The 22,857-nt window shown below is 33.9% G+C and overlaps 3 protein-coding genes across 3 annotated transcripts; all 3 read right to left on the bottom strand.

Moving 5' to 3' along the window:
• Window positions 1-355: 355 nt before the first annotated feature.
• Window positions 356-10,593, bottom strand: LOC113693378 (topless-related protein 1). The gene is made up of 23 exons (XM_072053747.1): window positions 10,517-10,593; window positions 10,230-10,409; window positions 10,034-10,147; window positions 9,775-9,933; window positions 9,540-9,616; window positions 9,142-9,212; window positions 7,316-7,400; window positions 7,107-7,153; window positions 6,897-6,966; window positions 6,728-6,804; window positions 6,563-6,658; window positions 6,391-6,486; window positions 6,143-6,276; window positions 5,842-6,076; window positions 5,552-5,716; window positions 5,143-5,274; window positions 3,029-3,139; window positions 2,604-2,783; window positions 2,170-2,298; window positions 1,986-2,081; window positions 1,647-1,838; window positions 1,338-1,504; window positions 356-597 (listed from the first exon to the last, which is right to left on the bottom strand). Exons 1-23 carry the CDS (start codon window positions 10,591-10,593, stop codon window positions 426-428), a joined length of 2,862 nt encoding a protein of 953 aa, XP_071909848.1. The 3' UTR covers window positions 356-425.
• A 1,717-nt stretch (window positions 10,594-12,310) lies between these two features.
• LOC113693376 (putative lipid-binding protein AIR1B) lies at window positions 12,311-12,637 on the bottom strand. The gene has a single exon (XM_027211925.1). It carries the CDS (start codon window positions 12,635-12,637, stop codon window positions 12,311-12,313), a length of 327 nt encoding a protein of 108 aa, XP_027067726.1.
• A 6,651-nt stretch (window positions 12,638-19,288) lies between these two features.
• On the bottom strand, window positions 19,289-19,615 carry LOC113691755 (putative lipid-binding protein AIR1B). Its single transcript, XM_072053748.1, has one exon. The coding sequence runs from the start codon at window positions 19,613-19,615 to the stop codon at window positions 19,289-19,291; it is 327 nt and encodes a 108-aa protein (XP_071909849.1).
• Between the last annotated feature and the right edge of the window lie 3,242 nt (window positions 19,616-22,857).

A 22,857-nucleotide genomic window follows, 5' to 3' on the forward strand; every position in this document is an offset into this window, starting at 1 on the left:
CTCGGTCTATATGTAGGGCCGCGGACCAGGTCTACACAAGTTTTTGCCTTTACGTATAATAGGACTAATATTGACATTTTACGTATAATCGTTAGATTGAATATTTTCTATTCAATTTTCAATTTAATTGAAATCACATGGAGTTATCGCGTAGGTTTTTAAATCAGAGGATATTAAATTGAACATTTATCAAACTATAGGGAGTTTTTTGATATTTTATCCAAAAAAAAAAAAAACGTAAATGGCAATGAGGAGGTTTACATCTCCATACTTCGGAAAAAGTTAATATAGGCATAAAACAATTACACATTCAGCTACATAAGCCGTTTTATTGATGTTATTGCCAAATCTCGGCTAATTATTTTGAAATCTGAAGTATGCAAACTATGTTGAACACATCATCTTTTGAGAGGATGGACTGAACTTCAATCTATGATTATCCTATTTCTTGGTCCATTGTGAAATGGTGGTAATATTGTCCACTTTCCTTCAGACTCATGAGGCTCAACAACGATTACATCGCCATTACTCAGCCCCAAGGCGAATTGGTTCGACTTCTGTGGATGAGCTGCTATCACCACTGGATATACATGATGACTGCATCCAGAGAAGCAGATTGTTATGTTCAAGATGATCCAACTAAATTGAATAAGATTGAATAATCAAGGCAAATAAATAGTGCTAAAGGGCATATTTAACGTCAGACGTAATGTGATGAAGAGGAAAGTTAAGGGGTTCATGAGCAAAAAACTACCCAGATTTTATATATGAAACTTGGTGAAAATGATTGTAAGATCGATGAGTTAGTTTTATGCGGGTATAGAGCATGAATGTAAATATTACATGCAAGTTTCCTTCTTTATTTCTTAAGTTGAAAATCATTAATTAGACCAAATGGCAAGCCCGTCCAGGCGTAAGAGACGAGTAGTATATATTTAAGCACAGCGTATCTTGTGTTCCACATTCTGTGCTACTTCGTGTCCCACTTTTTATTATATTGTTATTTCTCTTTCATAAACATCACATTTTAGTTTTTTTTTTAAGATCCAATAACTATTAATTGAATAATACACAAAAATTAACAAACTCAAAAAATCAAAATGCATAAAATAGGAGATTTTTATGAATTTTCTGCTGTATTTTTTAATTTTCTATTATATATTACTTTTTTAAAATTGTTTTATTTATTTTTTACTCAATCAATAGTTATTGGATTTTAAAAAAACTAAAAAAGAACTAAAATATAATGTTTATTAAGAAGAAAAAATAATAATATAATAAAAAGTGGGATGAAGAATGGCACCGCGATATTTAAGCTTGTAGCTAGTTATACGTACCCACTACTAGGCGGAAGGTAAGCAGAAGGATCAATCCGAAATTTTGGACTCAGATCTAAGGCGCTGAGTATCATAACAATTCCATCTCTCATGACAACAAATACCAGCTGGTTGTCGCATGAAAATGTTCCACTCGAAATCCTTGCACAGAAGTCTCTCGTGTTCCACTACAAGCAATTGAGAAAAACGTAGTCTAAAGAAATTAAAACCAGTGCATACAAAAACAAGTTGCTATATATGTATGCTTCGAGTGCTTGTGGAGAGTGAATGGGTGAAAAAAACTAAGAATGAATGGGCGAAAAAACTGACCTGTCTGATGCGGTCTAGACTTCTTGATTCATACATTGCAAGTTGAGTCTCGTGGATTGCAAGAAAGTGCAATTGATCCTTGTGAAATTGGATAACGGTCTCTGAGGTTTCTGATGGCAGCCACCACCCAACTGATATCTGCATCGAGATGCTTTTCTTTTTCTCCCACGCTATTGTATCCCAGACAATGATCTGCAACAAAAGGGAACAATATGATGGATTCAGGAATTTTGCATGTGAGATGGGTCGGATTAGGAATATTATTACTGCACATTGCAGCTAATAACAACAATTCTTATGAGGACATGAGTGTGACATATGTTTTTATTTAGAACAGACCTGAGAATCTACTGCAGCAGAGACCAGCACTTTTAATGAGTTCGAAAATGCTAAGCCGCTAACCCTTTTCAAGTGCCCAGAAAGCCTGTTCATAAGCTGTAATATGTATGGAAAATGGGTAAATTGATCGCTACGACTCTTTCATCATTTGAAAAGTTTTACACACACGATATAAGTGTTATACCTCAGAGTCTCGTACGTTGTAGATGAGAACAGTTGAATCGTCCATGCCAATAGCAACTAGGTTGTTATCTAGAGGGTAGAATGCCATGCATGTAGCTGTAGGTGGAGGCAGCAGGCAACGCCTCACTTTCTGCAGTTAACATCCAACAAATTGAACTCGAAATCAATGGGAGGGACGATTCATGTAAAATGGTGCTCTAACAATAAAATTAGCAATTTATTTTTTCCACATGTTCAAGAATGCAAATTAGATTTGCCCTTCTATAATAGTTATTAGATAGATAGGATAAAGGATATACAATGATCAGCGGGAATCACACACAGCATTTTTCTTCTGCATGACTGAAGTGTTTTGGTTAAACATTTTCTGCTGGCTTTTCCATTTCTATCAGCTCAAATTAAAAAATTTTGACAAATAAGTTATCACATGCTTACCTCAAAGTTTACAATGTTGAACAATGAAACCATCCCTCCTGATGCTGATACAAGATAAGAGTCGTTCTTGGATAATGCAAAGCATGGTGAGACTATTTGATATGGGTCATTGTTGAGGTCATTGACCATAACTGATCCAGTCTTCGGATGCCAAAGACAAGGGGGACGATTTGTTGTTGCCTGCGGCAATGAGCATATTGCTAAATAACAGAACTGTAATAATTAACTATTCCAATTCTTCCCTACTGGCGAATCTGGACAAGAGTTAAAAATTTAACTAAAAATCAACACACGAGAAAACAAAGATACACATACAGAACAAAGAGAGAGAGAGAGAGAGAGAGAGAGAGAGAGAGAGAGAGAGAGAGAGAGAGAGAGAGAGAGAGAGAGATGCAGAAGAAAACAGAACGCATCAACTGTTGTACCTGGCCATAATTGTTATACCCATTTCCTGGCCACTTCCAGAATAGATGAATGCCATCTGCTGCTAAAGCCAATATTCCGTTACCTGCGTTAGTGTATAGCAACCTACATATCTGAGATCAATAAAAGTCAATAAGTAACTTCAATTTGACCCAAAAAGGCAGAAGAAGGGAACTGCTCATACCTCCAGCTAATTTCAGTATAATAATATTTGTACGATTGTACCAGAAGAGCAGTACAAGGAGTGATCAAGTTTATCTTTCTTAGCATTACATATGAAAAAGATTATCAGTCAATGGAGAAGTTCCATTGCGCTACATAGAGTGAGGGTGCGTTTGATAAAACGAAAATTTAAAAAAAGTCTAAAATCTGAAATTTGAAATTTGAAATCTGAAATCTAAATCCATTAAGTTGTTGAATTGTAAAATATTAAATCTAATACATTTGAGTACATATCACGTTAAGTGATATGTGAATAGTTTATCACTTCATGTTGGGAGCAAGTTTTGCCTAGAAGATTCAGTATTACTTAATTAATTCAGATGTTGAATTTTTAGTTATCAAACGGTTGAAATATATTAAGATTTGAATCCATTAACTTTTTAAGTGCTGAATTGGGTTCTCAAACAGGTCTGATATTTTCTTTGTTTTACTTATCTCTTTGCTTTACTAAAGAATACGGTGTGCTCGCCGCAATTAGTGGCATATGCCAATTTTTGGAGAGGTGCCACCTGTTATTGGGTGGCCCTCTACAAAAAAAATTAAAAAAAAATCTCGTGGTGAATGCAAGAAATGTGTCGTAGTATAATTCTTTACATAGACCATAAAAGACCATACTTAGAGTTAGAATCATGACATTTTTATATTTTTATTTAATTTTGTGGTAGAAAAATAATTAAAGTATGTTATATTTTTTTATGGGTAAAATACACTTTCCTGTGATTTAGCATTTTTTCACATTATTCCCTTGAGGTTTGAAAAACTATATATAACCTCCTCATAATTTGGATTAAAGTGTCGAAATCACGAAATTTGCATTATAAAATGGAGTCAACTAAAATATCAAAAGTACCCCTTTGTGAAATTGAAAATTATTAATTAACCACATGGGCATTATATATATATTTTGAAAACTATAAGGGGATTATATGGTAAAGTACTAAACCATAAAGGGGTTATGTAGTAAAACATAAAATCATAAGGAGTTAAAGTGTCATGCATATTATATTTATATATTTTGGTCACTGAATCCATTTTAATTTTTAAACAAGGATATTTTCACATTTCCTTAGGTTTCGTCACAAAGGATCATTTCCGTCACTTTAACACTTTAATCCAGATTATGAGGAGATTATGTATAGCTTTTGAAACTATGAGAGAATATATGAAAAATTGCTAAACCACAAGAGGGTAAAGTGTGTTTTACCCTTCTTTTATTGTACACCTGGAATGACATCTACCCACTCAATTAAGTGCTTCAACCTTTGTACTTTAGTAGCAATGTTTTTTTTTGCCCCCTTCCCCCAAAGATTAAGTAACCTACATGATAATTAACCTACACATCTGTGATAATTAAAAGCCAATAAGCAACTTTTGAATCCTAAATTTAGCCCAAAAAAACAGAAGGAAAATGCATACGCCCCAACTAAGTTCAGGTCAATGAATACTAGTACGGTTATACCAGAAGAGGAGCATACCGAGTAATCAAATTTATCTTTCTTAACATCGCATGTGAGCAAGATTATCAGTCAAAGGAGAAGGAGAAATTTGATTACTACACAGAATGGAAACTTTTTTTTTTTTTAATTTTCTACTGATCATCTCTTGTGGTGGTTAATGCAAGAAAGGCATATATCATGGTATAATTTCTTACTAAGAATATAAAAGACCATATCTAGAATGAAGAAATTTCTATATTTTCATTTAATGTTTGTGGTAGGAAAATAGTCGATGTGTAGTATGCTCTTTTAATGTACGTCATTGAATTAGGTTAAAAATGAACAACTCTAGAAAATGAGATTAAAAATATAAAGCCAACTCCTAGTGGTGCCTCCAACACCAACGGTTAAGTGTAGCCCTTAATATGAACGAAGACTTATGCAACACAGAATCTTACCCTGTTTGTCTTAAATTCAGCTGTGAGCCTCAGGGATTTGCACTGCGAAACTTGCGTAGGTTTTGCATATTCCTTAGTGCTCAGTTGGTTGTTTAGCTCTGAAATTCCTAGACATTTCATGTTTTGATCATCCTGTTTTCAGACGGTTCAAGTTTACATATCAACCATGCTCGAGCAGTAAAGTTAAACAAAAGAAGAGAAAGTGAAAATCAATGTCTTGTAGATCAGAAGAGAAAAGGAAATCTAAAGAAAAATTCGCAGACCACGCCCCCATGGCCATGGGGATGTTTTCATCCTCAACTTTAATTCAGGAGGGTGTCACTGGCCTAATTGTGCACTGTTAATGTAGCAAATAGTTGCTTCTCGAAAAATAACAAAAAAAAAGAAAAGAAAGGTTTTAGTAGCTGACCTTCCCTGATGATCTGCAAGGACGTCCTGTCGAATCAACAGAGCCAGAAGGCAAAGTCTGCAGCAATTGGGTACCAATATCATTTGCCAAGATTTTGATCTTACTATCATCAGCAAAGACAGCCAAAAGAGTGCCTTCTTTGTTGAAGCAAACATAAGGCTTTGCCTTGACATAGAGAAAGAAGTTAACAAGTAAATGAAACATCATTTTTATCATCACAAATGATTGAAAATCTATAATACTCTTATAGCAAGTAAAAGCATAATTCCAAAAAGGTGTATAGATCATACAGGTAGGCCCCCATCAGCGTCAAGAGAGACTAAAATATTGACATTGTCCATGTCCCAAAATTTGAGTAAATGCTCGTCACCAGCAACCAAAAACCTGTTTCTGCATGTGCTGAATTGCACTATGGCTGCAGAAGACTTAGAGAGCCCATCGTAGCTTTGGGTTATAAAACCTTCAGTGTCTTCCCATTCAACTAAATATGAGTCTCCATCTTCGTTTGTCCCGCAAGAAAACAGCCTGACAATGTTTGGTTGATTTAGTTTCTGGAGAAACACCAAGGACAATACTATATCTAGGACTTACCTTTTACCATCAGCACTATAGGCCATTCTCATGCAAGAATGGCCAGGTGCATCAAGGGCAACCCTTGGTCCTGTGTTATCATTGTCAAACATCCACGCTTTTATCTCACCATTTGTTGATGTAGAAAATACAAACTGCAATGCATCAATTAGTAAAACCATTAGAAAAAAAGAAAAAATATACCAAATCAAGTTAAAAAAAAAAGTAGAGAAAGGAAAGTCTTTAATGGTAACAAGGAGAAACTATACATGGATATCTTCCTTCAGATGAGCGCACAGCGAGTACACAGGGGCACCATGACCTTCACATATGTATTGTTTGGAACCAGTCATACTATCCCACACCTGGCACAAACTATAAATATTATTACCTATTTCATTTAACTAGTAAAATTACTAGAGTACAATTTCATATTTGGACCTTAATGAGTTTGTCCTCTCCACACGTAATTACAAGAATTTGATCGTATGGCGAAGAGAATGCAAGATCGTGTACCCCTCCCAAGTGAGCATCGATCTTCAAAGTTAAAGTGGTTATCAGAAGGTGAACAACTTTAGAATTTAAAAGAGAACAGAATAGATATACCTCCAATTGTTTTTCGATGTAATTACCAGTAGCATGATAACAATACAACTGGACAATTTGTTTTGAGTATGCAACACCTATTATAATGGGTAAAAGAAATTATACTTTTAACAAAATAAATACTTAGAAGATAGATGGTAAAGAGGAAGTTCAACTCCTGTGTATTTACCAAAGATTGAACCATCTGGGCTCCATAAAACACGATTAACTGAAATTTTGGGATTTTGATTATAATCAATCTGAAATGAAAGGTTCAAATAGTATCAGGACGACTCCAAGATGAAGATCAATAATGATCAGTAATTAATTTATTTACCAGGAATGATGAGGAGATGGTCTCTCTCTTCCAAATCATGAACGCATTCCAAAAAAATTTTACCTCAGAGCGGACATCCCACAATTCTGTTTCACCATTGATGCTTCCAACTGAAAAATTAGAACAATAATACACATGTCAATAAAGTTGATACTTGATAGTAGAACATTAACTTAGTAAAGTAACTTAGTCGTACGACAATTGACCTAATAAGAGAGTTGCTTTCAAAGGATGAAAGTCCATGCTAGTCGGTAAGGAGCTCATGTCCATACAACGTTCAACCTTTCCAGGTAAGTCCTCAGGACAATTAACATCCAAATTCTGGCTTTGAACTGGAACATTTGTTTGTGACACAACCTAAACCAGTACAATTGCAAACCAAAAGAGCGATGATTACATGTAGAAGGAGAAAAGGCAAGGGAAAGATAATACAAGTGCTCACTAGCTAGCTTGGTAGAATAAGGTGCACGCGCGCACACACACACATACATACATATATACTAGGGGGGGAGTACCCATGTTTGATACCTATGGTTAGAGAGAATTTTTCATTGGACAAATAATAGTACATTCTGCAAAGAAATAGCCATTAAATATGACAAACATAATAATAGTACGTTCTAATTGCAACACACACTTGTACACTTTGCTTTATCAATATTTTTACAATTTTATAATTCCCAAAAGACCCATACAGATATCAGTTGAAAATTGTTCAAGAGCAGACATAAGTTGTTTCAGACAAAGAAATATTCTCCAATGGTTAGTTATAACAATGTGTTAAATACACAACATGTTAATATGTCTTTGTGTTAATTGCACAATAAAAGCCACACTTCAATTAAATGTGTCTATAATACAATTTTAGTAATTATACCAACACATAAGTTTATATGAGTTGTACTTAATGCAAAAAAGGTTACAAAATAATTCCATATTCTAGAAATACCCAGATGTTTCTATAAATCAAAACTTTAAATATACCAAAATGAGTATATTTTGGTAAATATACCTAAATACATGCTGCCCTTAATTGTACCAAAAGTTTTTAAAAAATTACACAACATTTCACATTCCCAAAAAGCCTCTATCCATGTGGTTAAAATTCGAATCCTCTTTGACCACAACTCATTATTATATAGTATAAGGATATCCTCCAATGACTAGTTATAACTATGTGTTAATTGCACAACGTGTTCATATATTTTTGTGTTAATTGAACAACAAAAGCCACACTTCAACTAAATGTGTCTATAACATCATTTTAGCAATTATACCAACAAATAAACATATATAAGTTGTACTCAATGCAAAAACGATTGCAAAATAATTTTATATTCTAGAAATACCCAGATGTATCAACAAATCAAAACTTTAAATTTACCAAAATGAGACCATTTCGGTAAATATACCCAAACACATACTATCCTCAGTTGTACCAAAAGTTTTAAAAACACTACACAACATTCCACATTCCTAAAAAGCCATATCCATGCGGTTGAAATTTAAATCCCCTTTGACCACAACTCATTCTTATATAGTATAAAGATATCCTCCAATGGCCAGTTATAGCAACGTGTTAATTGTATAACGTATTAATATGTTTTTGTGTTAATTGCACAACAAAAGCCACACTTTAACTAAATGTGTCTATAACACCATTTTAGTAATTATACCAACAAATAAGCTTATATGAGTTGTACTCGATGCAAAAATGGTTGCAAAATAATTTCATATTCCAGAAATGCCCAGATGTCTCTATAAATCAAAATTTCAAATTTACCAAAATGAGGGTATTTCGATAAATATACCTAAGCACATACTACCCTCAATTGTATGAAAAGTTTTAAAAAAACTACACAATATTTTATACTCCCAAAAAGCTCCTATTCATGCGGTTAAAATTTAAATCTCCTTTGACCACAACTTATTCTTATATAGTATAAGGATATATATATATATATATATATGCACGTATATATGTATGTATGTATGTATATATGTACAGAGAGAGAGAGAGAGATCTATTAAATGTGATTTCTCATTCACCTCATAATCACTTTAGTAATGACAAGCTTTATCAAACATTTGTAAATACCTTATCCACAGGCATCCTCGAGAATATTCTAAAGGCATTGGTGGAATCCTTGATAGCCTCCGAAGTCACAACTAAAAATGCGGTTCATGGTTAGTAAGATATTTGGAAGTGCATAATAATAAAATATTAATAAACATATGGGATCAAAAGGTACCGAGGTTGTTTTGATTTGTAGGGTTGATAGCACTGGATGAAATTTGAGAGTCAGGCAACCTAAATAGTGGAAAATTCGAATTGCCAACAAGCGGAGATTTTGATACTGAGATAGCTTGAAAGGACTGAAATTAATTATGGAGAAAAGGATTAGTTAGAAAAAAAAATGATACTCAGAGAAAGAGATAAATCCAGGCTGAGATAGGTAAATACCAATGGGATTTGGTCGTTTAGTTGACCAGTACATTTGTGATCAAACAAAAGGGAATTGATTTGGGGCACACACTCAGAACGTCCACATTGACTATGCTGCCAGTTCAAACTACATGTCATAATGAAAGAAGATCAGATTCATTGAGTAAAATGGAACTAATTTTCCAAGAATATTATTTGATGTTTAATTAAGAAAAACGACAAAGATGTTAAACATATCATTGGAAAAATTCCAAATGGAAAATGACATAAAGAGAAGACATGTACCTCTGGTTGATGAGCCGCCGTAACCGTGTGGTCTCCATGTTAGGAAGCTTTATTTTCCGGCGGAAGTGGGGATTTGCTTCAAGGAGTGCCTTAACTTCATCCATGACTCGTCTTCTAGCAGATATAATATCTCCATACGTGGAGAGCGAATGGTGTTTTCTGGAATTATAATAATAGCAGTCGTCGGTGCTGCTTAGCTGGTGGTGTCATCAATATGTATAATGTCTAAAGAATTGATTGACAAGCACAAAATCCATGCCTGAAGTCTTCCATTGTTAGGAGCCAAGCCATTTCTTTGTACAGGTGTTCATTTGATGACGCAAAACATTTCAAATCTTTCAGCAGGATGTCTAGTGCCAAAGCCAAGTCTTGCCTACAAACCAAAAACGCATGTGTTAAATTGTTTCAAAAACTGGTTTCGTTGAAATTTTAATAAACAGTCCAACATAACTTACCTGTCTAGTGCCTCAAGAAACTTTTGTTTTCTGATTTCGAAGTACATCTTTATAGAATACTCGTTGCTATCGGGTGTTGTGAAGCTCGACAAATAAGCCTCTACCTCGCTCCAATTTCCACTCAATACCAGCTCTTCAAAATAATTCATGTCGAAGTAGAAACTAGTCTCTTGCTCGAGCCTATATGGAATTCGTTCACCGTGTCAAAGGTTTAACTAAAGTCATTGCTTAATTTGCTGAATTAGAAAACCGTAGCTGAAATTAGAAAATAGGAAATTGAAACTCACATATGAGCAGTTTTGTGGAGGTTCTCGTCCTTGCAGAACTGTCGAATCAAGAAGAGGAGGTCTCTGCTGAGGGACATTGCCCTGATTAACATGTATTTTTTTTTCAAACCTTCAGATGAATGAAGCTCATTTAAGACACTGAATCACATGCAGATGAAAAACACAAGTGCATGAAAGGGATACATCGTGGATCAACTAAGACTGGTAATTAATTGAAAGAATTCATACATTTGAAGCATCCAAACATGCAAATTGTGATTGAATTTAGCACTCACCTTTCTTTGAAGACTAGAAGAGAAACCAGGAAGTAAACTCGGATCGAGCAAACTCAAATTGAACAACTTCAATTTAAGAGCTCTCTATTAATAAGCCGATTTATCCATCCAAATAAATCTAAGTAGATTTCGATGACTAAAAAATACATAATATTTTTAAATGGATGACTATTTATAACCAATTACATTGGTGGACTTAAGTGCATTATCCATGTCATCCACGTAAATCCATTATCAATGAACAATAGAATCACACTAGATCGCGCCAATGGTTTTATAGTTGAATTTGTTGCCATGAGGCCGACAGTTAATTTTCACATAACCCCTTATAGTTTCAAAAACTACATATAATCCAATTGTAATTTGGATTAAAGTGTCAAACTAACGGAAATGATTATTCGTAACGGAACCTATGAAAATATCGAAATTACGCAAATGACAGCGTTGGCGCGAGAGAGGGTGGTTTCTAACCAATTATTAATTCAATAACTAGGAATAGAATAAATTAAAGAGAGAGAGAGAGAGAGAAGGAGAGATAGATATTGTACGGACAAAGAGATATTGTACGGACTGTAACTAAAAAACAGCGTACAGTATGAATTAAAAAAGAGTATAGTAGAGTGTACAGGAATCTCGTTAGTCCTAGGACTAATAGATAGTCAAATGAATGGATTATAGTTTTGCACTATCCATCTAAATCTTATACCTCTTTGCATCCATTTATTAAATGCTTATAATTGGATTGGATTAAACTGGTCGGCTATTCATCTAACAAGATCCGTCTATCAATCATTTGTCCATTTTGCCGCTTGTAGGCAAAAGGAATTTATCCCGAAACCAAAATAACATCCGAGTAACTTAATCACACCATAGTTTTGATGTTTTCTCACTTTCTCAGCCACAACAGCACAAAAGGCAAAGGACAGATTTTTCTAGGACGTTGCTATTTCACAGTCTGTCCAAGAGGATAGGGAAGTGCTGCGAAGCCTGGTTGGTACACGGGAGAGTGCTGCGAAGCCTGGTTGGAAAGTTGCAGGTGACATTTACCAAGCGTAAACGTACTAATTAGTCGATCAAGAAAATCAGATATTAGATATCCATTTTTGTAGGCATGTTTCCAACGCATGCTGCTAATTAACCACGGATTGTTTTAACCGCAAGTAAGCATAATCTTGCCTCCCGGCTAACAACAGAAATATCCGTGCATTAATCCTCAATTTTATGCTTATAAATACGTAATGCTCCCTTACAGAGTCAGAAAATGGCGTTATGAATATAACATAAAAAAAAAAACTTATTAACTTTTCATTGATCACCACAGGGAAAGATACAAGCTTAGAGCTGACTGCTCACTCGCACATGAAAACTTTATTGGAAATTACAAACATGAAATGTGAGAGATCACCACGACAAAGTAACTCCTAACCACTGTTTAGGGCGAGGAGTTCTTTAGAAGTAAATTCATGATTGAGAAACAAAAGAAAAGCACATTCCAACAGCAGTAAGCAAGCAAATCTGTTCAGAGACATTGGTACCCTGATGGATAGTGCTTGCCACAGCCATTCACAATCGCTGTAACGGCAGCTGTGAGATCCAGGGTGAGGAGGCTCCGAGTTTTCAAGTAGGCGCAAAGGCAAGCAGCTGCGTCGAGGTCAACAAGGTTATTAAAGCAACTGCAGCATTGACTACCTACATCTATGATGGGGATCCCCAACAAAGAAAGGCACACACTCAAGTCCAGGACAGCTGTGCAAGTAGGCAGGGGCGTGGCACTGACCTGAGTGAAAAAGATAAGGTTAAAGGCAAGAAAGAGAGCTAGGGTGGTTGTGGAGGCCTTGGAACCCATATTCTCAACAGTATTGTTGGTTTAGTCAAGAAAGAAGGGCTTTTGCTGTGCAATGTTTTGGTAGAAGTTGAGGGTTTTTATAGTAGCAAGGCGGGTCAACTTTCTTGGTTTCGCTGCAATGATGGAGCTGGCGAGGGCGGTTTTTGGGTGGGGTGGGGTGGGGTGGGGTTGGGGGGTAGCTGAGGGTGGCCACGGCCCCCCAAGTTTTGAAAACCTTAATTCATAATATAAAAATATACGTGTAGAGCAAAATTGGCCTCCAAATTTATGTTTTATTGTGCTAATTATTTAACATTCAAAAAATTAAACATATAATTTGATTATCCATAGTAAATTGACCCAATTTGACATACTATAATAAAAAGACCCAATTCATAATTATCAGTGGGCTAAAAATAATTATTACTTTATTGGCTCATATACAAATATACAATTTAGCCTAATTGATTAAACTTGTTTTCACTCATCCTGTATTAACTACAAATACATAATGAATATTTTTAGTTAGGAAAATAATCAAGACAAAGGTTCCAAACAAGATGAAAGATAATTTCTTGAATGATTGCTTAATTATGTAAATAGAAAAGCAAGTTGTTGAAAAATTTAGCACTGATTCAATCATAGATAAATTTAATTCTATGAAAGAATGTAACACTCATCTTACTTTTAAGAAAAGATGCTGAAATTTCAAGGTATGTTAATACAACTTTTATCTTTTTTTAATTGAAAATATATAGATACACACACACATATACATATATTGTTTCTCTTTTGGATTGTATTGTATGATGATGAGCTTCCTGCCATGTTTCTACACAGAGAATTTGTTCGTTTAAATAATATAGGATTAAAAAGTTGGGATATTATCCCTTTACAGGTGATTTTAAAAGGGACAAATTGGTTGAGAATTATGTATGTATATGTGTGTGTGTGTGTGTGTGTATTACACATATGACATATTGGAGCATCTTCTCATAATATGCAAGTTGGATGGTTTGTGATATAAAATAATTATTCAAAGGTTGTTTCTTGCCTTAATTTTTATTTTTCTTTATAATTAAATTTAATATTTGATATTTTTAGATGTCATATATTTAAACAGATAAAAATTATTTTGAACATAATATATTAAGATAATTTTGTTAGAAAAAATCTTGATCCCCCTAGGAAAAAAATCTTGGCTCTGTCACTATTAGCTAGCTACTCAAGCATAGGTTGGCAAACCCATTGGATGAGTGAATAAGAGGTGTCGAAATTGCATGTTGCCATTAGGGTAGGTACGGATCGGGTACTCATCTCATGCACCATTTTCTAACCCTTACTTGCCCTGCATATCAACTAGTATCTGATAATTGGGCACCCGCTTAGATAAGGTCGAGTCAACAGGTACTTGTTTAGCCCCACTTATCATTTAATTTTTTTTAAAAAATAATTTTTACTAATTTAATTTTGTATATTATATATTCATCTAAGATTTAATAAAAAATTTTCTCAAAAAAAATCTTTCACTAAGAAACAAGTATTCTCAAAAGCAATCTTCCACTAAGAAACAAACATTCGAAGAGAGCACAAGAAAAAGGAAAAAACTTAAAAGAGTTCAAAATCAATGAAAATTTGAAATAGGTAGTAGCTTTTTTTTTAATATACATATTCCACATTAATTAAACTCTTTTTAAAAAAATATAAAATCATAGCCTCTACAAATAAATTTTATAAACAAACTATAGTCTCCCATTTTTTGTAATGCAATTTGTTTAATGGAATTGCTTATTTAGCTCTGAATATATTATTTTGTAATATGTGTATAAAAATAAAAATAAAAAATATATATGCAAGGCTGGTCGGGTACCTTTAGGTTTTTAATTATGTGATTCTATCCGGTCCTGTATCTAAACGGGTATCCGATTCTCTTTTGATCCAGTCAAATAATATGGATTGGATATCTTAATTTTCGGATCAGATCGGATCGGATATGGAAAATTTTTGGATTAACAGGTATTTTTGCCCACCCCTAGTTGCCTTGTTCCTCGATGATAACTCAAGATCAAGTCTAGACAAGAATTAGAGTTTATACCAACCCAATATGTAGTTTATTTAAGAGTTTGAAGTATGCATATACCACATGAAGTTAACTTTGTAGCAAAAACTTGACGAGAATGGGGCATGTATACAAGTCGAGATTGAATATAGGGTATTAAGGGTCGAATACAAAGGAAAGAATGGACAATTACCAGCACTACTAAAGGTCCTCTATTATTCAAACGATCAACAAATTAAAGGAAATAAAACTGAGCTACAATGTGCAAGAAAATAGCTATGAAAGCTCCTTAAGGTATGGTATCCGTAACTATTCATGCAAATACAATTTTTGGATCATTGAGTACTACTATCTTGGCTAATTATGGTACAATTTCTTTATGTAAGTAAAACTTATTCTCATAGTAAATCAACTATACCTATAATTAATTCATACATATTCTCATGGTTATAAAATTAATTACAAGTTTATTTCCTCTATGAAATTACATGGCCGGAACAAGTCATTAAAATTACAAAGGTGCACCTTTACTCCCGTGAATGAACTCCCTAGATTTAGTACTTTTTTGGACTAGTGTCAAATTCTAATTTAACTTTTGGTAGCAACAATGGCTAACTGGATTTTGATATTTTAGTTGACTCAATTATAAAACGCAAATTTGGTCACTTTGACATTTTAATCTAAACTATTAGGGGGTTATGTATATCTTTTAAAACCATAGGAGAGATTATGTATAAAAACATTGAACCACAAGGGACAAAGTGTAATTTGCCCAATATATATATATATATATATATATATATGTATATGTATATATTCCCTCTTTTTGAGTAATTTTTTTTGGGTATATTTCATAATGCCATGTCCTGGTCGAATGCCATGTGATGCACCCATGTAGAATGCCACGTGAAGAGTAATTTCTTTTTGGGTTTACTTCATAATGCCATGTGATGCGCCCTTGTAGAATGCCATGTGAAGAGTAATTTTTTTTGGGTTTCTTTCATAATGCCATGTGGAGCGCCCGGGTAGAATGCATGCAGCAGGTTATAAGCATTGACTTTATTTCTTTTCCCTCTCTTTTTTGAGAAAAAATCGTCACAAGTTTGTTTCATTCCTCCTTCCCCCCTTCCCCCTCCCTCTCTCTTACAACCTCGTCCCCTCATCGCATTTCTTTACAACTATAGTTGAAATTTTTGTTGAAATTGAGCCATAAAGTTTTGTGAAATATCAAAATAAGTTGATGTGCAAGTTACACATACGTTTATAGAATACACATTCTTAAGGTTGCGTACTGTACCCGCGTATTACCTCCCCTGCAGGTTTGTACTTTTCTTATCAAGTTTTTTTTGCACCAAGTTCAATTGATATTTTCTCGATGATGGAGGTTGAATTAACACTTGTGCAAAATATGAAAGTTGCTGCCCTTTGAATTAGTTTTCAATGCATCAAGAATTATCTGATTTGGAACTCCATAGACTGAGAAATGACCAAAATATTCTTGACTGCCCAATCTCCTATTTTAACTTTTGGTAGCAAATATGGCCAATTCTATTTCGACTTTTTGACCATGTAAACTCATGAATTGGATCTTGATGTTTCATAAGAAATGTAGAACTATTTCATAGGTTCAAAATGGTTCAAGAATCACCTCAATTCGATACTCATAGCTCAAGATATAGTCGAAATACCAAAAGGTGTCCAAGCTATAGAATATTTCCTTTTTTATACTTGATTGCATTTCATCTTTTCAACATTTTGCAATTCATATTTTCTTTATATCACTTCAATCATCAACAGTCATCCAAATATCTTCTTAATTTACTCCATTTGATGATTGAATTATTAAAACCTACAAAAACATAAAGTTTTCACCACTTAAATCCATACAAATACAATGTTTCACACTAAAACCAAAAACTACAAATTTTCACTAGAAATCTAGTTAATTAGCTTGAAAATAACTTAAACGCTCCAAAACAAATAATAAAAAAATACTTAAAATGTACAAAATACGCACATATCAATCTTCTTTCACTTAATAAAATGTCAAAGTGGAGTGTCATAGCTACACTTGGAGTGTAAACAACACTAGTTACCTACGAAATTTGAAAATTAGAGTTTGAATTAATTCAATTCAATGTCCTAGAATTTTTAGATTCATTTTTGAATGATGATGATATTCTAATCCAAACTCATATAATAGTCCACCTTGTACATACCTTTTTGTCCCCCCCCCCTGATTTTAGCATTTTAAAAATGAACTCTAATGCGACGAATCCATGTCTATTTATCCATCCAAATAAACCTAAGTAGATTTCGATGACTAAAAAATACATAATATTTTTAAATGGATGACTATTTATAACCACTTACATTGGTGGACTTAAGTGCATTATCCATGTCTTCCACGTAAATCCATTATCAATGAACAATAGAATCACACTAGATCATGCCAATGGTTTTATAGTTGAATTTCTTGCCATAAGGCCGACAGCATTCGCCAATCATTTTCATTTTCGGTCCCTGTCTCAACGAAATTTACATCATAAATAAACTAAAGATTCGCTTGTGTGTGTGTGTATTTGTGTGCGCGCGTGTTTTTTTTTTAAATGGAAATAAAGTGTCAAACTAACGGAAATGATCATTCGTAACGGAACCTATGAAAATGTCGAAATTACTCTTGTTTAAAAATTAAAATGGTTGAAGTGGCCAAAATATATAAACATAATATGCATGACAACCTAATCCCGTATGATTTTATGTTTTACCATATAACTCTATATGATTTAGTACTTTATCATATAACCCCTTTATAGTTTTCAAAATATATACATAAGTCCCTTGTGATTAACAAATAATTTTTAACTTTACATTGGGATATTTTTTGCATTTTAGTTGACTCCATTATGAAATACAAATTCTATCACTTTAACACTTTAATTTAAACTATTAAGGGTTATATATATCTTTTGAAACCATAGGGGGTTATGTATAAAAGTATCAAATCGCAAGGGATAAAGTGTCTACACACACACACACACACACACACACACACACATATATATATATATATATATATATTCCCTCTTTTTAAGCAATTTTTTTTGGGTTTATTTCATAATGCCATGTGAAACGCCCTGGTAGAATGCCATGTGAAGAGTAAATTTTTTTTTGGGTTTATTAGATAATGCCATGTGGAGCGCCCGGGTAGAATGCCATGCAGCAGGTTATAAGCATTGACTTTATTTCTTTTACCTCTCGTTTTGGGAAAAATTTATTTTTTCACTTCATCTTATGTTTTGGAATGACACAAGTTTGTTTCATTCCTCCTAGCTTTCCCCCTTCGCCCTCCCTCTCTAGCTCTTACAACCATGTTCCCTCATCGGCTCATCCCACTTTTAACAATTTCTTTTCACGAAACCATCTATATTTCCAGTCACTGCTATCTATATTGCCAGTCATTGCTATCAATGCAGCATAGATGACATAACTTGTTATGGTACTTTATCATTGCTTTTAAATTAAGCAAATGACAGCGTTGGCGCGAGAGAGGGTGGTTTCTAACCAATTATTAATTTAATAACTAGGAATAGAATAAATTAAAGAGAGAGAGAGAGAGAGAAGGAGAGATAGATATTGTACGGACAAAGAGATATTGTACGGACTGTAACTAAAAAACAGCGTACAGTATGAATTAAAAAAGAGTATAGTAGAGTGTACAGGAATCTCGTTAGTCCTAGGACTAATAGATAGTCAAATGAATGGATTATAGTTTTGCACTATCCATCTAAATCTTATACCTCTTTGCATCCATTTATTAAATGCTTATAATTGGATTGGATTAAACTGGTCGGCTATTCATCTAACAAGATCCGTCTATCAATCATTTGTCCATTTTGCCGCTTGTAGGCAAAAGGAATTTATCCCGAAACCAAAATAACATCCGAGTAACTTAATCACACCATAGTTTTGATGTTTTCTCACTTTCTCAGCCACAACAGCACAAAAGGCAAAGGACAGATTTTTCTAGGACGTTGCTATTTCACAGTCTGTCCAAGAGGATAGGGAAGTGCTGCGAAGCCTGGTTGGTACACGGGAGAGTGCTGCGAAGCCTGGTTGGAAAGTTGCAGGTGACATTTACCAAGCGTAAACGTACTAATTAGTCGATCAAGAAAATCAGATATTAGATATCCATTTTTGTAGGCATGTTTCCAACGCATGCTGCTAATTAACCACGGATTGTTTTAACCGCAAGTAAGCATAATCTTGCCTCCCGGCTAACAACAGAAATATCCGTGCATTAATCCTCAATTTTATGCTTATAAATACGTAATGCTCCCTTACAGAGTCAGAAAATGGCGTTATGAATATAACATAAAAAAAAAAACTTATTAACTTTTCATTGATCACCACAGGGAAAGATACAAGCTTAGAGCTGACTGCTCACTCGCACATGAAAACTTTATTGGAAATTACAAACATGAAATGTGAGAGATCACCACGACAAAGTAACTCCTAACCACTGTTTAGGGCGAGGAGTTCTTTAGAAGTAAATTCATGATTGAGAAACAAAAGAAAAGCACATTCCAACAGCAGTAAGCAAGCAAATCTGTTCAGAGACATTGGTACCCTGATGGATAGTGCTTGCCACAGCCATTCACAATCGCTGTAACGGCAGCTGTGAGATCCAGGGTGAGGAGGCTCCGAGTTTTCAAGTAGGCGCAAAGGCAAGCAGCTGCGTCGAGGTCAACAAGGTTATTAAAGCAACTGCAGCATTGACTACCTATATCTATGATGGGGATCCCCAACAAAGAAAGGCACACACTCAAGTCCAGGACAGCTGTGCAAGTAGGCAGGGGCGTGGCACTGACCTGAGTGAAAAAGATAAGGTTAAAGGCAAGAAAGAGAGCTAGGGTGGTTGTGGAGGCCTTGGAACCCATATTCTCAAAAGTATTGTTGGTTTAGTCAAGAAAGAAGGGCTTTTGCTGTGCAATGTTTTGGTAGAAGTTGAGGGTTTTTATAGTAGCAAGGCGGGTCAACTTTCTTGGTTTCGCTGCAATGATGGAGCTGGCGAGGGCGGTTTTTGGGTGGGGTGGGGTGGGGTGGGGTTGGGGGGTAGCTGAGGGTGGCCACGGCCCCCCAAGTTTTGAAAACCTTAATTCATAATATAAAAATATACGTGTAGAGCAAAATTGGCCTCCAAATTTATGTTTTATTGTGCTAATTATTTAACATTCAAAAAATTAAACATATAATTTGATTATCCATAGTAAATTGACCCAATTTGACATACTATAATAAAAAGACCCAATTCATAATTATCAGTGGGCTAAAAATAATTATTACTTTATTGGCTCATATACAAATATACAATTTAGCCTAATTGATTAAACTTGTTTTCACTCATCCTGTATTAACTACAATTACAGAATGGATATTTTTAATTATGAAAATAGTCAAGACAAAGGTCCAAAACAAAATGAAAGATAATTTCTTGAACGATTACTTAACTGTGTGCATAGAAAAGAAAGTTATTGAAAAATTTAGCATTGATTCAATTATAGATAAATTTAATTCTATGAAAGAACATAACACTCATTTTACTTTTAAGAAGAAGATGTTAAAATTTTAAGGTACGTTAATATAACTTTTATCTTTTCTAATTGAAAATACACACACACACACACATATACATACATACATATATATATATGTGTGTATGTGTGTGTGTGTGTGTATTACATATATGACAAATTGGAGCATCTCCTCATAATATGCAAGTTGGGCGGTTTGTGACAAAATATTTAATCAATGGTTATTTCTTGTCTTAATTTTTATTTTCTTTATAACTAAATTTAATATTTGATATTTTTAGATGTCATATGTTTAAATAGATGAAAATTATTTTGAACATAACATATTAAGATAATTTTGTTAGGAAAAATTTTGATCCCGTAGGAAAAAAAAACTTGGCTCTGTCACTATTAGCTGGCAACTCTAGCATAGGTTGGCAAACCCATTGGATGAGTGAATAAGATGTGTCAAAATTGCATGTTGCCATTACGAGTGGGTATGGATGGGGTACTCATCTCATGCACCATTTTCTAACCCTTACTTGCCCCACATATCAACGAGTATCAGATAATTGGGCACCCGTTGAGACAAGGTCGAGTCAACAGGTGCCCATCTAGCCCCACTTATCATTAATTTTTTTAAAAAAAAATGATTTATACTAATTTAATTTTGTATATTACATATTCATTTAAGATTTAATAAAAAAAATTTCTCAAAAAAATCTTCCACTAAGAAACAAACATTCGAAGAGAAGACAAAAAAAAAGGAAAAAACTTAAAAGAACTCAAAATCAATGAAAATTTGAAATAAGTAGTAGTTTTTTTTTTAACATACATATTCCACATCAATTAAACTTTTTTTAAAAAAAATATAAAATCATAGCCTCTACAAATAAATTTTAAAAACAAACTATAGTCTCCCATTTTTTGTAATGCAATTTGTTTAATGGAATTACTTATTTAGCTCTGAAAATATTATTTTGTAATATGTGTATAAAAATAAAAAATAAAAAATATATATGCAAGGCTGGTTGGGTACCTTCGGGTTTTTAATTATGTGATTCTATCCCGTCTTGTATCTAAACAGGTATCCGATTCTCTTTTGATCCGGTCAAATAATATATATTGGATATCCTAATTTTCGGATCAGATTAGATCGGATATGATAAATTTTTGGATTAACAGGTATTTTTGCTCACCCCTAGTTGCCATGTTCCTCGATGATAACTCAAGATCAAGTCTAGACAGGAATTAGAGTTTATCCCAACCCAATATGTAGGTTATTTAAGAGTTTGAAGTATGCATATTCCACATGAGGTTAACTTTGTAGCAAAAACTTGATGAGAATGCGGCATGCATATAACAATTTAGCTTATTCTACAGCTAAATTTTACATTCATAAAATTCTAAATATCTCATACGTGATTTTTTACAAGTATATAAGTCGAGATTGAATATAGGATATTAAGGGCCGAACCCATAGGAAAAAATGGACAATTACCAGCACGACTAAAACTCCTCAATTATTTAAACGATCAACAAATTGAAGGAAATAAAACTGAGCTAGAATGTGCAAGAAAATAGCTATGAAAGCTCTTTAGGCTATGGTATCCCTAACTATTCATGCAAATACAATTTTTGGATCATTGAGTACTATTATCTTGGTTAGTTATAGTATAATTTCTTTATGCAGGTAAAACTTATTCTCATAGTAAATCAACTATACCTATAATTAAGTCATACCTACTCTCATGGTTATAAAATTAATTACAAGTTCATTTCCTCTATAAAATTACATGGAACAAGTCATTAAAGTTACAAATGTGCACCATTACTCCCATGAATAAACTCCCTAGATTTAGCATTTCTTTGAACTAGTGTCAAATTTTAATTTAACTTTTGGTAGCAAAAATGGCCAACTGTATTTTGACATTTTAGTTGACTCAATTATGAAATGCAAATTTCGTAACTTTAACATTTTTATCTAAACTATTAGGGGGTTATGTATACCTTTTGAAAGCATAGGAGGGATTATGTATAAAAGCACTGAACCACAGGGGGCAAAGTGTAATTTGCCCTATATATATATATATATATATATATATATATATATATATTCCCACTTTTTGAGTAATTTTTTTTGGGTATATTTCATAATGCCATGTGAAGCGCCCTGGTCGAATGCCATGTGATGCGTCCATATAGAATGCCACGTGAAGAGCAATTTTTTTTTTGGGTTTACTTCATACTGCCATGTGAGGCGCCCAGGTAGAATGCCATGTCAGGAGGTTATAAGCATTGACTTTAATTCTTTTCCTTCTCTTTTTGCGAAACTTTTATTTTTTTACTTCATCTTATGTTTTGGAACGTCACAAGTTTGTTTCATTCCTCCTTTCCCCCTTTCCCCTCCCTCTCTCTTACAACCATGTCCCCTCATCGTTTTTCTTTACAACTACAGTTGAAATTCTTGTTGAAATTGAGCTATAAAATTTTGTGAAAAATCAAAATAAGTGGCTGTGCAAGTTCCACATACATTTATAGAATACACATTCTTAAGGATGCGTACTGTACCCGCGTATTGCCTTCCCTGCCGGTTTGAACTTTTTTGA

This window comes from Coffea arabica, chromosome 6c, assembly GCF_036785885.1.
Source record: "Coffea arabica cultivar ET-39 chromosome 6c, Coffea Arabica ET-39 HiFi, whole genome shotgun sequence".
Classification (NCBI taxonomy): Eukaryota; Viridiplantae; Streptophyta; class Magnoliopsida; order Gentianales; family Rubiaceae; genus Coffea; species Coffea arabica.

Bases quoted from the DNA above. Each gene is read 5' to 3' on its own strand.
- LOC113693378 (XM_072053747.1), bottom strand. From the start codon at position 10,593: ATGTCCCTCAGCAGAGACCTCCTCTTCTTGATTCGACAGTTCTGCAAG. The intron at 6,659-6,727 runs GTATATCTATTC...TTAACTTTGAAG, and splicing joins ACATCGAAAAACAATTGGAG to ATCGATGCTCACTTGGGAGG. The intron at 5,717-5,841 runs GTATGATCTATA...CTCTATGTCAAG, and splicing joins ACGCTGATGGGGGCCTACCT to GCAAAGCCTTATGTTTGCTT.
- LOC113691755 (XM_072053748.1), bottom strand. From the start codon at position 19,615: ATGGGTTCCAAGGCCTCCACAACCACCCTAGCTCTCTTTCTTGCCTTT.
- LOC113693376 (XM_027211925.1), bottom strand. From the start codon at position 12,637: ATGGGTTCCAAGGCCTCCACAACCACCCTAGCTCTCTTTCTTGCCTTT.